The sequence below is a fragment of the Salmo trutta genome, chromosome 22 (genome assembly GCF_901001165.1).
Source record: "Salmo trutta chromosome 22, fSalTru1.1, whole genome shotgun sequence".
Taxonomy (NCBI): domain Eukaryota; kingdom Metazoa; phylum Chordata; class Actinopteri; order Salmoniformes; family Salmonidae; genus Salmo; species Salmo trutta.
Window position 1 is genome coordinate 17,550,117 of NC_042978.1, and position 14,576 is coordinate 17,564,692.

The window sequence follows — 14,576 nt, forward strand, 5'->3', positions numbered from 1 at the left end:
GCCCAGTTCAATTCCTAGGCAATACTTCTTGGGATTGGGTAGGCACAGTAGCAATGCACGGTAGGCTAGCTGCCTCAGGGTAAGCGCTGGGGGTTATTTTGAAATTACAGTAATTTCAATGTGCTCCGACAGGCTTCAGCCTTCACACTGGAGACAACACATGAAAATAATATTGGCACAGTAACAGAATTAGTCTGACTCCAATTTTATACTTTAAAAAGTTAAACAAACCGTAAAACTCTATGCACAAGGACTATTTTGAACATTTCACAAAAACATATTTACTGGAAGAATTGAATTATGGTAAAATCCCCCTTTTTATGAGACTACGTTTTCCAAAAACTCTAAATATCTGCTCCGAATTAAGATTCAAAGATGCCTGCAGAAAGAATGGGGTGTCAGCTATGAAATCTTGAGTAAAAAAAAAAGGTATATTTTGGTTATTGAACTACAGTAAGTGCAGTGGATTTACAACCGTTAATGGAATTACGGTAACAGAATTAGATCATGGGTCCCTGATCTGTACTATACAGAAATGCATCATTCTGGATATGAATAGAATTCTCTTCATTGTGATGTATCCAGAATAGGTACACAAAGGTAGAACTAGGCAATATCCTTCTTTTGCCTATTTAGTTGTTATTCTAATGAGCTCCTCCCCAAAATAAGACCACATTTGGTTGGTCCGGACCACACTAAATCTGAACCAGTCATAGATATCTATGTTTCACAGTAGAGTAAATATGTTCAGTACAGTACACTGTACTCGTGTGTTCTACTCAACTATATAGTACTGTACAGTGTTGGTTAGTGCCATTCAGGATTAGGTAGGACGATTTTTATTACAGCATATTGGATGACTGTCATTCATATTCCATTCCCCCAGTTCAATGTAACATTGACAGGTTTAGGCTACTACATGGTACCCTAATTTGCCCTATACCCATGAGGTTGCTACAACCTAGCCTATGAATTAAAGTTTACAATGTAAGTGCACAGGTCAAGAGACAAATTAGAGTACCGTAATTTCCGGACTATTAAGCGCACCTGAATATAAGCCGCACCCACTGAATTAAAAAAAAAAGTATTATTTTGAACATAAATAAGCTGCTCATGTGTATAAGCCGCAGGTGCCTACCGGTACATTAAAACAAATTAACTTTACACAGGCTTTAACGAAACAAGGCTTGTAACAAAAATAAATAGGCTTTAACGAAACACGGCTTGTAACAAAAATAAATAGGCTTTAACGAAACACGGCTTGTAACAAAAAATAAAAAATTTGCAGTAAGCTTTAGTTGTCTTTTTGCACTGAGTCAATTCCTCACGCTGCTGTTTCCAACGTCTTATCATCGACTCATTAAGACCAAGCTCCCGTGCAGCAGCTCTATTTCCTTTTCCAACAGCCAGATCAATCGCCTTCAACTTGAAAGCTGCATCATATTCATTTCTCCGTGTCTTTGCCATGATGAGGGTGACAAAATGACTACCGTAATCAGAAGGATGGGAAGTTTGAGAGCGCTCGATTTAATCTAAACAGTAAACAAAAAAGTTGTTTGACCTTAACCCGTTCGGCAATTTCATTGGTCTAATGAAAGCTTCATGCCGCCAAAAAACTGAGCACGTCACAGAATGTGTTTCTTTTTGAGAAAAAAAATTTGAAAGCGGGAAAAATCCATGTATTAGCCACGTCATTGTTTAAGCCGCGAGGTTCAAAGCTGGGAAAAAAGTTGCGGCTTATAGTCCGGAATTTACGGTAATCAAGGTGAAAGACAGTGACACATTCAATACCACCTTGCACACTCTCACCGTGATCTAGGGTGCAATCATTAGCCCAAACTGTTACAAAATGTTCCGTTTCAATTGGATAAATTCTTGTAGGTTCCTCCACGTTTCGTTTGCTTCCATTTTTTTAATATTTTGCAACAGAATTGGCGGAATGACTACACCTCTGATCACCCTCACACACAGTTGACTTTCATAGAGCCACATGATCACTTTGCTTGCTGTAAAATTCCTTCTAGCATCTACACGCTCTTTTCCTCTGACCATTTCACTTGGCTTGTGTACTCTACTTTTCTGTACTGCTGTCCAAACTTGTGAAACAGATGTCTAGGATTGGTTCAGATTTGGTCCGGTCAGAGCTGACTGACCAAATTTCAACTACTTGTCAATGTCCATGGATGTCCGGGATTGGTCGGTGCTCAGTGGTTGAGGATGCTTGTTACGGGAAATGGAAAGAGGGTAGGTGGTAGCTGTAATAGTAGCTGTCAGTAAGAGCTGGGAGAGGTGACATTAACTGGAGAGAGAAGAGGCAGAGGGAGGTTGTCCAGACTGTTTTCACAGTCTTGCTTTGACCACCAGACGACAGAAAGAAAACAGTTATGAGCTGAACATAACAGTATGCCAGTGGAAGGGAGGACAGTAGCAGGAGAACCAACTGTGGTTTTTGGCAACTATGATTTCCCATGGTAGCCAATTCAATTGCAGTAATTCCGTTACTGGTTTATTATTAGTAAAAAACAATTGGTAGGTCTACCGTTCCTTGTTACTTCTGTGAACTTTCATTGTCCTCCCTCATGAGGGAGAGAAATTACAAAATATCTTAAAGATATGTAGGTTTGTGGTAACGGAATTACAAGACTCAAGGCAATGTTTCTTAAGGTAAATGATTTCTCCAAAACGAAATATACAGTAAGTGTTGATATTCGTTGGCAGGGATCTTTTCGTCAACATTGTGTTTTAATGTACAGTTGAAGTCGGAAGTTTGCATACACTTTAGTTTTTCAACCATAGTTTTGGCAAGTTGGTTAGGACATCTACTTTGTGCATGACAAGTAATTTTTCCAACAATTGTTTACAGACAGATTATTTCCCTTATAATTCACTGTATCACAATTCCAGTGGGTCAGAAGTTTACATACACTAAGTTGACTGTGCCTTTAAACAGCTTGGAAATGTCCAGAAAAGGTCATGCTTTAGAAGCTGTTGACAGGCGAATTGACATCATTTGAGTCAATTGGAGGTGTACCTGTATTTCAAGGCCTACCTTCAAACTCAGTGCCTCTTTGCTTGACATCGTGGGAAAATCAAAAGAAATCGGGCAAAAATTGTAGACCTCCACAAGTCTGGTTCATCCTTGGGAGCAATTTCCAAACGCCTGAAGGTACCACGTTCATCTGTACAAACAATAGTACGCAAGTATAAACACCATGGGACCACGCAGCCGTTATACCGCTCAGGAAGGAGACGCATTCTGTCTCCTAGAGATGAACGTACTTTGGTGTGAAAAGTGCAAATCAATCCCAGAACAACAGCAAAGGACCTTGTGAAGATGCTGGAGGAAACAGGTACAAAAGTATCTATATCCACAGTAAAATGAGTCCTATATCGACATAACCTGAAAGGCCGCTCAGCAAGCAAGAAGCCACTGCTCCAAAACCGCCATAAAAAAACAGACTACAGTTTGCAACTGCACATGGGGACAAAGATTGTACTTTTTTGAGAAATGTCCTCTGGTCTGATGAAACAAAAATAGAACTGTTTGGCCATAAGGAAAAAGGGGGAGGCTTGCAAGCCGAAGAACACCATCCCAACCGTGAAGCACAGGGGTGGCAGCATCATGTTGTGGGGGTGCTTTGCTGCAGGAGGGCCTGGTGCACTTCACAAAATAGATGGCATCATGAGGAAAGAAAATTATGTGGATGTATTGAAGCAACATCTCAAGACATCAGTCAGGAAGTTAAAGCTTGGTCGCAAATGGGTCTTCCAAATGGACAATGATACCAAGCATACTTCCAAAGTTGTGGCAAAATGGCTTAAGGACAACAAAGTCAAGGTATTGGAGTGGCCATCACAAAGCCCTGACCTCAATTCCATAGAAAATGTGTGGGCAGAACTGAAAAAGCGTGTGCGAGCAAGGAGGCCTACAAACCTGACTCAGTTACACCAGCTCTGTCAGGAGGAATGGGCCAAAATTCTCCCAACTTATATCGGGAAGCTTGTGGAAGGCTACCTGAAACATTTGACCCAAGTTAAACAATTTAAAGGCAATGCTACCAAATACTAATTAAGTGTATGTAAACTTCTGACCAACTGGGAATGTGATGAAAGAAATAAAAGCTGAAATAAATAATTCTCTCTACTATTATTCTGACATTTCACATTCTTAAAATAAAGTGGTGATCCTCACTGACCTAAGACAATTTTTACTAGGATTAAATGTCAGGAATTGTGAAAAACTGAGTTTAAATGTATTTGGCTAAGGTGTATGTAAACATCCAACTTCAACTATGCCTTCATTTCTCAAAAATATAGACTCAGCTTTCACTTGACACCCAGATATGCTCTAATGAACTTCCCGTCGGCGCTCATCGGTGCTTATAGATGGAAATACCCATGTGTTGAAATGTTGCTCACTAATATCACAATAACGTGGCTTGTCATTGCAAGTAATGGACCGGTTTTGACTCGGCTCACTGATACTAAAGATCAAATAAGTATTAAATCACGTCAGAGTTACTATGGGCTGGAACCCAAAGTTCTTCACAGTATGACACTCTGTTTTTTATGAACTCAGTCCGGCTTCAACTTACTCTTGAAAGTTGTAATAATAGAATGCCATTGCGAAATTGGGTAGTGCATAATCAGTTTACCTCTTGTGATGTCTGTCACTTTATACCTTAAACACCAGGCCCCAAAGTCCACTAAAGAGCCTGGAGGTGAGCCATGTTGAAACATCACCAACGTACAACACTACAGTTACCATGATTTCACTGACAAACAGCTATTGGCAGACTTACTGTATTTACAGACCAATCTAATAGAAAATACAGTATAGCTATGGCATACATCCTTCAGTGTTGAATTAGCTGTATCTGGAATGCTGGATGTATTGGCCCACTGCTGAACCTATTACCATGAGAGAGAGTGAAGGGCAGTTTAAGGGAGAGCAGGGAGGATCAGAGTGCATGCTGGGAGGAGGAGCAGAGGCGGGGCTGTGCAGCAGCGTGTGCATCGCTCTGTCAGTTAGGGTAGGGGGAGACTGCCGGTTACAGACCCCGTGGAAAAACCCCACTGGAGGACAACACGCACAAGCTGCGAGGGATCGCTATTAAAAAGGGAGGTTGTCAATCCAGTCTGAGCCGGTTACCCCACCCTGTACTGTGTGCCAAGTTTCAGGAAAGGCTGTCCCCTCGCTCACGTGTGTGGGGGAGATTAAAATTATAGACTGCAGTTTGCCTGCGCGGGGGAGGGGGGCTCAGCAATGCAAGCCCTCCCTGATTCGTCCATTTACACACACACACACACACACACACACACACACACACAAAAGCCAGCCCCTCCATTCTCCATCTGCCAGGGAGACCCAGCAGGGGGTGAGGCCAGGGGGATTATTCTCTATAAGAGCAATGCATTCAAATGACATTCCTTCAGATCAAGCCTCTTGGTATGTACACTAGACCTGCTCAACCTGGCTGCCTCTTCTCTCCCCTGCTCGGCTCTTTCCCACACCTCCTCACAAAGCTCCACCTCTCTCCACACCTACAACGCTGGCACTGTGTCAGCACTAACCACATGTCATACTTAGGTAATGCTCTCTGAGAAGTCAACTCTGGGTAGTGTGCTACGAACATAACTGCCCTTACTCTGCTATTAACTCCACTCCAACACTGTTGACAAAGGTTCAAATCCTTAAAACAGACCTGTCAGTCATGTAAACCCATGTGTGACATACACGCAGTGGGCAGTTTTTTGGGTACACCACCCTGTTTAAGAAAATGGTTTGCTCCTACGTGGCCACGGCTTGCTATATAAAGCAGTCAGAAATGTATGGAGGAATTCAGTTACTGTTCAATTCAACGTTAGAATGGGCAAAACGTGCAACCTAAACAACTTTGAGTGTGGTATGATCGTCGGTGCCAGGCACGTCGGATCCAGTGTCTCAGAAATGTCTGGCCTCCTGGGATTTTCACACACGACACGTCTAAGGTTTACAGAGAATGGTATGACAAACAAAAAACAGCCAGTCAGCGGCAGTCCTGTGGGCGAAAACAGCTCCTTGATGAGAGAGGTCAAAGGAGAACAGCAAGAATAGCGGAAGCTAATAGGTGGGCCACAAACAGGCAAATAACGGAGCAGTACAACAGTGGTGTGCAGAACAGCATGTTGGAACGCACAACTCGTCGGCCCTTGTTATGAACGGGCTATTGCAGCAGACGACCACACCGGGTTCCACTCCTATCACCTAAAAACCAGAAGAAGCGGCTCCAGTGGGCACAGGATCACCAACACTGGACAATTGAAGACTGGAAAAACATTGCCTGGTTTGACGAATCCTGGTTCCTGTTGCGTCATGCTGATGGTAGAGTCAGGATTTGGCGTAACAACATAAGTCCATGGCCCCATCCTGCCTGGTGTCAATGGTACAGGCTGGTACCGGTGGTGTAATGGTGTGGGGAATGTTTTCCTGGCACATGTTCGGTTCCTTGATACCAACTGAGCAAAGGTTCTGTGCCCCAAAGAATTCAGGCTGTTCTGGAGGCAAAGGGGGGTCCGACCCGGTAGTAGATGGGTGTACCCAATAAACTTGCCATTGAGTATATAAACACTTTTCTGAGTATGGAAAACCGGTCCATCTGTCTCGTGGTAATCGTAAAACAACAAGCTTGCAGCCTTGCACATGCAAATAATACTGTCCCACTTGGTTCTATTCAGAGTAGTGTGTGTCTTTTATTCATGACACAATGGCCTTTCATTTTGGCTCAAACCCAGTTAGCCTACTCTTTCTCCTTTAACCCTCTACCATTTTGATACGCAACTGACCACACCGCCACTACAACCTCTCCCATTGTCTTCCTGATAAAATTGCCCTGTCTGACATGGGCAAATATTATTATCCTCCAGCTCTCATCTGAATATGCTGTGGGAGGGAAGTGAGGGCAGAGAGAGAGGGATAGGGGGAGTCAGAGAGGGCAACCACAGGGATAACGGTCACGTCCTTCACAGTGTGGAAACAGATCCTGGGTGAGCCTACAGAGACTCAAGCCGAGTCAACCTGCTCTCACTGATGCTGCTGTTTACTGCACCAGGCTGCTGGGCTGGTCCCTGGTGCAAACCTGCTAACACATTATCCCCAGGACATACATGTCTGACCCTGGGTCACACACAGCTCTGTGGAGGGGAGAGGATGCTGAAAGGAGTTAAAACAGCCCAGCATACAGTCCACTGAGGCATCCAGCTGCTCTGTCATGTCCTTTACACAGGAGCTATAGGGAGAGTAGAGGCCCAGGCCAGGAATAACCCACAAAGATGACCAAAGAAAGAAAGAGGAAAAACTGTGCAAACAAACCTGATCCTGACACCTTCTCATGGCTTGAAACATTCCTTATCACTTATTCATGGCTGTGGGTGAGAGGCTGCAGCACCACACCGTCTCAGTTCCCAGGGCCGCCACCGACCAAGAGCTGCCTGCCTAGTTCACCGGGTCCCACTCCGCACACACAGAGCGCTGCTTTGCAAGTCAAACCACTACTTACTGCTGCAGATCCCACTCCTCCCCCACCATCACTCAATACTAACCCCTGCGCTTGCGCCAAGCAAGCGTTGAGAGCCGCTATCAAGATTAGATTTCGGGGATGATCCAACGCAAGACTAGGACAGGGATCATCAACTAGATTCAGCTGCGGGCCGATTTTTTGTTGAACGGTTTGTCGGGGACCGAAACATAATTACAAATAATTTGCAGACTGCAAACTGACCGCAAGAAGCCCAAATCAATATATTTGACTAAAACAATAATTTCGAACCTTGCTTCCATTTGTACATGATCACATCTCTCTATTATGCGTGGGAATGCTTCGGAACACATTTCCAAAATGTAAAATCACTTTGATCCAATTTCTTGGTGTTTTTACAGTCTTATGTCCAACAATGAAACTTCTCAAAAATAATAATTCTAAATTTTTGCTTTTGCTCAGAAAACTTGGGAGGCCAAATAAATCCACCGGGCCGCCAGTTGGGGAACCCTGGACCTGAACGTCAACTTTGTTTCAGTTCTATTGGGCTTTTCTTAAAACCTGTGAGAGATAGATGGGCTTCTCCCCTGGTTACAGTAGTTCCCTTCTTATTTAATGACCAATACAGTGATATGTGGTTAAACTGGTAGTTATAAACGTGGTTATAAACTGGGTGTTGCGTTTTACTGGAAATATCCTCTCAGGTCAACTGAAACCCGCATCAAATGATCTACAGCCTGTCCTACACATACCATTCATCCTGGAGTACAATGACTATCAACCTTACCCAGATCAACCTCAGGTGTTCCTTACATGACAAAAATGTATGTCACTTAAACTCTAAGTTCTTTACGACGATGCTTTTTAAGAGTAGTCAACACCACAATACTTTGTTGCTCTGCTGAAGGGAGTAACATAGAGGCCAGAAAACAAGCATCTTTAGCAGCGCAAGTGTGTGGGGGATAAGTAGCATATCTGTGAATAACCAAACCAGAGTGAAACAACGACAGCAGAAGCCAGGGTCTAACTCCTAGAAGCATAGATTGAGTAATATAGATGAGTAATATAGATGGACAACAGAGTTCAAGCAGGCTGTCTCTCCCTGGCAGACTGTCACGGGATAAGCAGAGCCCCTGATGATTAGTGACAGGAGTCAGTGACAGCCCAGAGAAAGGGAATCACTGGATTGGGTCACAAGGGTTCAAGGTCAAGTCACAGAGGATATTACAGGATAATCGGAAAAGCTATGTGGAGAGGTGAGGGGGGGCTGGACAGTTCCAAGAAGAACTAGATTCTGACTGAGGCTGAACCTGCCTGGTCTAGTGCTAGTGTGGCTGACTGAGTCATTACTGCCAGGCTTGCTAGGATAGGAAGCTTGATTGGTCGTATTGGGAGCAAGCAGGAAGAGGGTGAGCAACTGATAAAACTGGAGTTGTGGGGCTGGGCTACTCGACTTGAAACACGTCCGACTGCCAAAAATTAGACAATGCCCCTGACTGAAAGGTATTGGGTGAGGCAGTCTTAAAAACGCACAACCTTGACATCAGCCCAAGGAATAATGTAAATTGAATGTGTTTCAAAAGTGTCTCAGACTTGAGAAACCTTTACTTAGCCACTGTAAGAAACTAACCCCTCACTGCAGGAAGGGTTTGACATCATTATCTTAAATCTTTGTATCATGTTTGTCAATAAAAGTTTAGTGCAAGGGGAAGTGGGAGATTTTTATGATTTCATTTCAAAGGTCTAAGTTCTTTAAGGGTACCATTACCCCAGAGATCAAGAGATAGTTGGTGGAGAGCCACTGTCGGGAATCACTGACTACTGTATGGGTTTACTGTACCATCCCCCTCCTCCTTGCAAAGTAAAGTAAACCAAAGTGAAGGCTCTACTTGGCTTTCCTTGCCTCCCTCCTCCAGCCTGACTTAGCTGGTCCAGAAACAGCCGTGCACATCTGGCAGCAGTGTTACAGAGACACAACTTCTGCTGCTGGAGCTAGACTTTCCTAACGCTGCCATGCTGTCAGTCAGGAAGTAGCGGATCCAAACTCCCACGTGGCACCAGAAACAGAACCCCTAGTAGGCCGTAAGCTACACCCATAGTGCCAAGTCCAGCAGCAGCTCCTCCCCTGAGCCCTGTGCCAATCTGTGAGTGCTACCGTGCATTGCGGGCAGAGGACTTCCTGTGTGTCTGTGACAGGCGTGTAACAGAACCTGCTTTGTTATCAGATGACCATCCCTCCTTCTCCCTCTTGCTGGCTCTCTCAGACATCAGCCCACCACATTGCCCACTTCCCCCTTCAGCTTGCTGAGGAAGCTGAAACACCCACCCACCATCCCACGTCTAGAGATGAGATCTCACCAACCATGAGATTGTCATATGGTACCCTCCCATGATCACAGGAGAGTTTGGCTAACGCTCTTTGATCCCTACGTAGTGCCTTAGGTCAACGTGGGATTACTCAATCAAACATCTGGTTTTTCTGACAACTATTGTCTAAGGTTGTCTAGAGTCTAATGTATGAAAACAACGACAGCATCCAGCAAAGCCAGAAAAAAGGTGTGACATTTTGGAGACAACCCACCACCATGAAAGTAAACAATGTAAGTGAAGTCAGACTCGCAACACAACGGCCTAGTCTAACCCAGGGCTGCATCTCAGCCTCTAATTTGATCAGGTTGTGTGAACTGCTTGCTTCATAAACCAGCAGGCCCAGAACAGCCCCTATGACTCCCCCAAGACAACAACATAACACACAGAGCCCTGTCTGTCTGTCTGTCAGCTTGGGCCAGGAGCAGTGGGACATTTAACTGCTGACAAGGGGAGTTCACCCTTAATAAGGGGGCAGCTTATAGTTTAGCGCACCACCCAAAAGCAACATAACCCCAAAACTAGTTCTTCCAAGGCCTGGCAGTGTAATAGCACGCAACCTGTCTACTCCTGTCGCTGTGGACCTGCTAGTTTGGGGCATTATGGTGCATAACATACAGGAATATCAAACTGTATTCAACATGCTCACCGCCAAATTGATGGGTGGTGTCTAAGGCCTACCCACAGCCACTGAAGTCCCCTACAATTCCCCTTGAGTCTATTGTGGGTAGCATGGAGTGTCCCAACTTAACCTCTTAGTGGAATTTACTCAGGCTGAAAGTACAGCCTTCTGCAATTGTCACTCAGGAGTGGCACGAGTAACATTATGACAACACTGTGACATTTGACAGAATGAATAATGTTTCAAACGCTGCATCTGAAAGCTAACCAAACACTTCCCTGAGTCTGGGCATCTGACAATAAAATACTCCCCTCCCTCTCTCGCTGTACCCGCATGCTTCAAAACAAGTCCAACAAGTATGTGTTTCCAGGAATACGCATCTGTGAATTAGAAAAATAAGTTACGCTCCTTTAACATCTTTTGACAAACCACCAACGTACGGACAGATACCGTAGACTAAATGATGTTGTGACGCAAATCACACAGTGCCATAGGGGCTACTTGAGGCAAGAGGGATGTAGAGAATGACAAAAAGGGTGTGGGCAGCCGTGGAGAAGAACTGAAAGTTAATAAATGAATAAAGGAGTTCCCAAGGGCAGAGGGTAAAGTTTCCAGTTGCTCAAGATTCTATGTGCTATGATTGTGTTATGGCATCTCGTTAACTACACCTCACTAACGAGGTAAAATTGTCCACAAGAGGTGTCACATTTTCTTCTATCCAGTCACAGTCGAGCATTGGGGGTAAGGATATATAAAGGATCTGCAGTTGGCTCATTTATTCCTAGTCTCATACATTAATAACAATAACTAACATTACACACAGTAACACCAATTCAGATGATTAGATTAACAACTGTACTCATTTTAAATCAAACCAGTAAGTAAAGGGTTAAAAGGGCACAGTGTGTATAGCCAAAACTTTAAGACAACAACAGTCTCTCTAAACATGATGTGCTCAACCTGCTCTGAGCAGTGCCCTATTTGCCATCTATTTTTTATGTGCAAGTGGGTCAGGAACTCTGAACTCTACCAAGCCCCATCTCCCTCGCTCTCTTACACACGCAGGTCCTGGTATTTATTTCCTAAGCTCTCCCCTCTTTCACTCTCCTCAGTGTCAGGAGAGAGTGCAGTTTGAGCTCTTACCAGCTGGGCAGAAGCGTGTGTCCCTTCCCCAGGCCCTATCCGGCTCTCCTGCCTGCTCTCCTGTCTTCGTGTCTGAGCAGGGCCCTGCCTGGTGCCTCAGTACTGGAGCTTTTGCAGACAGGAAACTTCCGAGTGGCCCTAGTCATACAGGCAAGCCCTTGCCTGATCCCAAACAAGCAGACACCTACCACCCCCCTCTATTTTCAGCCCACTGCTCCGCTCTGGCATCTCTTCCCCTTCTGTGATTGGCTTGACAGCTGCTCACTCACCACACCTCCTTGCTGGGATAGGCTGGTAGGTGTTCCCTTTCCTGTATGGCCAAGGGCAAGGCACTCTGGGATGTGGAGTCCTTAAATACTATTTGACCTGCTTCACAGCCCCTGCTGCGAACTACGAGTACCAGCTTTCCGTCCCTCACCACCCCCACTTCTCCAAGCCTGTTCCAACGTAAGCACTCAGGGCAGAATTATACACTTCAGTATGTTGCTAGCAGAATGCCAGGTATTAAAAGTACAGACCAGCCATCAAACAGGGTTGTGCTGCAAACTAAAAAAAGGGGCTCGACCAGAACTGTCTAAGCCACAGCCAAACACTGGGGTAGCATTCTGTGACAACCCCTCTGTCTATGTTTTAAACGCACTTCAAGACTCCTGACCTAAATTAAGACATTCTTATTCTGATAAATTCCAAACCAGCAGGAAAGAATGAACAATGCAAGTGGGTCAGGAACTTTTCCCTCCAAGCATGATTTCTTAGTGAATGACAACATCCCGAAAAGTAATTCGCTTGTCATCGTACCTTGTCCTATAAAATTAGTTTTGGTTCCTCCTTCCTCTTCTTCAGAACCCACCCCCCCCCATCCTCCTCCTCCCCTAAGTTCTCCCACCTGCCCGTAAAGTTAATACCTCAAACACAGCTAATAAAACTATCATAGCAAGCCCAAAAGGTAAAAGCAGGAATCAGAGAAGTAGTTTAGCAGGAATAAAAAGAGAACCATAACTACTGACTGCGACCCATTTCACCCCCCCCCCCCCAAGTATCTCTCTGTCCCCCTCCCTCATTCTCCTCTCCTCCTGTGCTTGCTCCCTCCTGTCGACAGGCCCTGGGTGGACAGTGGGGGGTATGCGGGGGTGCCTTTAGCTCACCTGCGATGGCCGTGATGGTGCTTGTTGTGGGTTAGCTCAGCCCTCCTCCTCTCTGGAGCGCTCTCTCTCTAACTGTCGTGCTGCTCAAAGCCCCATATGCGCTAACCAAGCAGCAGCAGATCAACTCAATTCCCTTCCTGGTTTCTGGAGGGCAAAGAGGTCCCTCCCTTTCTCTCGCTCTCCCTCCCTCTCTCTTAAAGAAACAGCATTCCCCTCTATGTTTCTCTTCCTCTCCTCTCTGGGGAGCAAAGTAAAAGAGATATTCACCTGCGATCAAGAGTGGACATTCGTCATATCGATCACATCAAAAAAATGACAAATGAGTACTTGACTTCATCCTCTTTTTTTTGAAAGTATATGTTGATACAGTTGTGAACAGCATCCAGATTAATTGATCATGATCTGATTATAGTTGTTACTCTTGTCTTTTCTCTTCTACTGTATCTCTCTCTCGCGCCTTGAGATGAGTCGCACCCACCCATCCCATAGCCTGAGGTCCTAGTGTCCCACCCCAAAAACAAGCCTTGGCACATTCCAGGACACAGGGGCTGCCAGCAACCCCCTCGACACCCATACCTTCATCTCTCCCACTTCTCACGTTGTACAGTAACACCTTTACCACACGCCTCACCTCTTCATTCATACCAAACCCACTTTTACCAATGTTTCTTCGGTGGCGTGTAAGACACCAGTCAAAATCAGTCAGCTTTATATCGCTTAGAAGAACTCATTTTGACTGATTTCTAACACGCCTACACACTTTACATTTTCTACACTGTACACCTGGACCGTCACAGTCACGCTGCAGTGGACTGGGGTGGAGATCTTCCATACTCTAAACTATCTTTAACAGGCCTACACACAGAGTTGGAATGCATTTATCATATATGAAGTGAAACGGCTTACCTTGTGTAATGTGATGTAACAGCTAGCCATGAAAGGTGTCTCTTCGGTCTGACTGGAAGCTGATGCACCCCACTGTGTGGCATGGCTTGGCACTGTGGGGAGAACTAGGCTAGGCATGCTCTGACAGCATGGGGAGGCAGTAACACACACCCAGCCTAGAGGGCAGTGTCAGCACTTCAGTAGGTACCAGAGGTAGTTCACAATCAGACAAAACGCACACTATAAAAACATTTTAACTGCAGGATCATTTCGGTTGATCAATAGAAACGATTTTCATGGCTAAAAAAACATTGTTTCAATAAACAAATAAATACAATTCTACTTTGCTTAAAATGACACAGCTACAATACATCGTTTTCATACAAATCTGAAATAATTAACAAACCGTCAAACTGGTTAATTTTCCCTTCTGGTAGCTCTCCAGATGATGTCAGCCATGTTTATTACAATAGTCTCACAGTCCAATATAAACTAGTTCTCCCTCCACCACAGACACCCACCAACTATGCTTTTGTAATTTGTGGCTGAGCCATGGTTTTGATTTAATTCAGGCCCAAGGCGAGAGAAACTATACTGAAGAACAATGCTGAGATAATATCCTAGAAGAGGTAGGTTTTAATAGAAGAATCCAAAGCAGTTATCTGGGTGAAAGCTATTGTAATAGTACGTAGATCGACTTGGGAAATACGTAGACATGCCGCATAGATCTGCCTTGGAGGATGTGTAGCATGTTATAACCTGAGTAAAGAACATCCTCTGGCCCTTGTTACCTCGTCTTTCCTCGGTAAGCCTCAGGTAGGGTCCTCGGAGTGCTTGCTGCACGTCTCATCTAAAGGAACGCACCTGCAAGAGGGCAACGCCATTCAGTTCTCCCAA

The 14,576-nt window shown here is 44.8% G+C and overlaps 1 protein-coding gene across 1 annotated transcript in view; it reads right to left on the bottom strand.

Moving 5' to 3' along the window:
• Positions 1 to 14,538, bottom strand: part of LOC115158251 (zinc finger and BTB domain-containing protein 7A) — a 30,093-nt gene extending 15,555 nt beyond the window's left edge. The window contains exons 1-2 of the mRNA XM_029706978.1: positions 14,471 to 14,538; positions 13,701 to 13,855 (exon numbers count right to left, since the gene is read on the bottom strand). Of these exons, the coding sequence (XP_029562838.1) occupies positions 13,701 to 13,817 (117 nt within the window). The 5' untranslated portion in view covers positions 13,818 to 13,855; positions 14,471 to 14,538. The remainder of the gene's footprint in view (positions 1 to 13,700; positions 13,856 to 14,470) is intronic.
• Between the last annotated feature and the right edge of the window lie 38 nt (positions 14,539 to 14,576).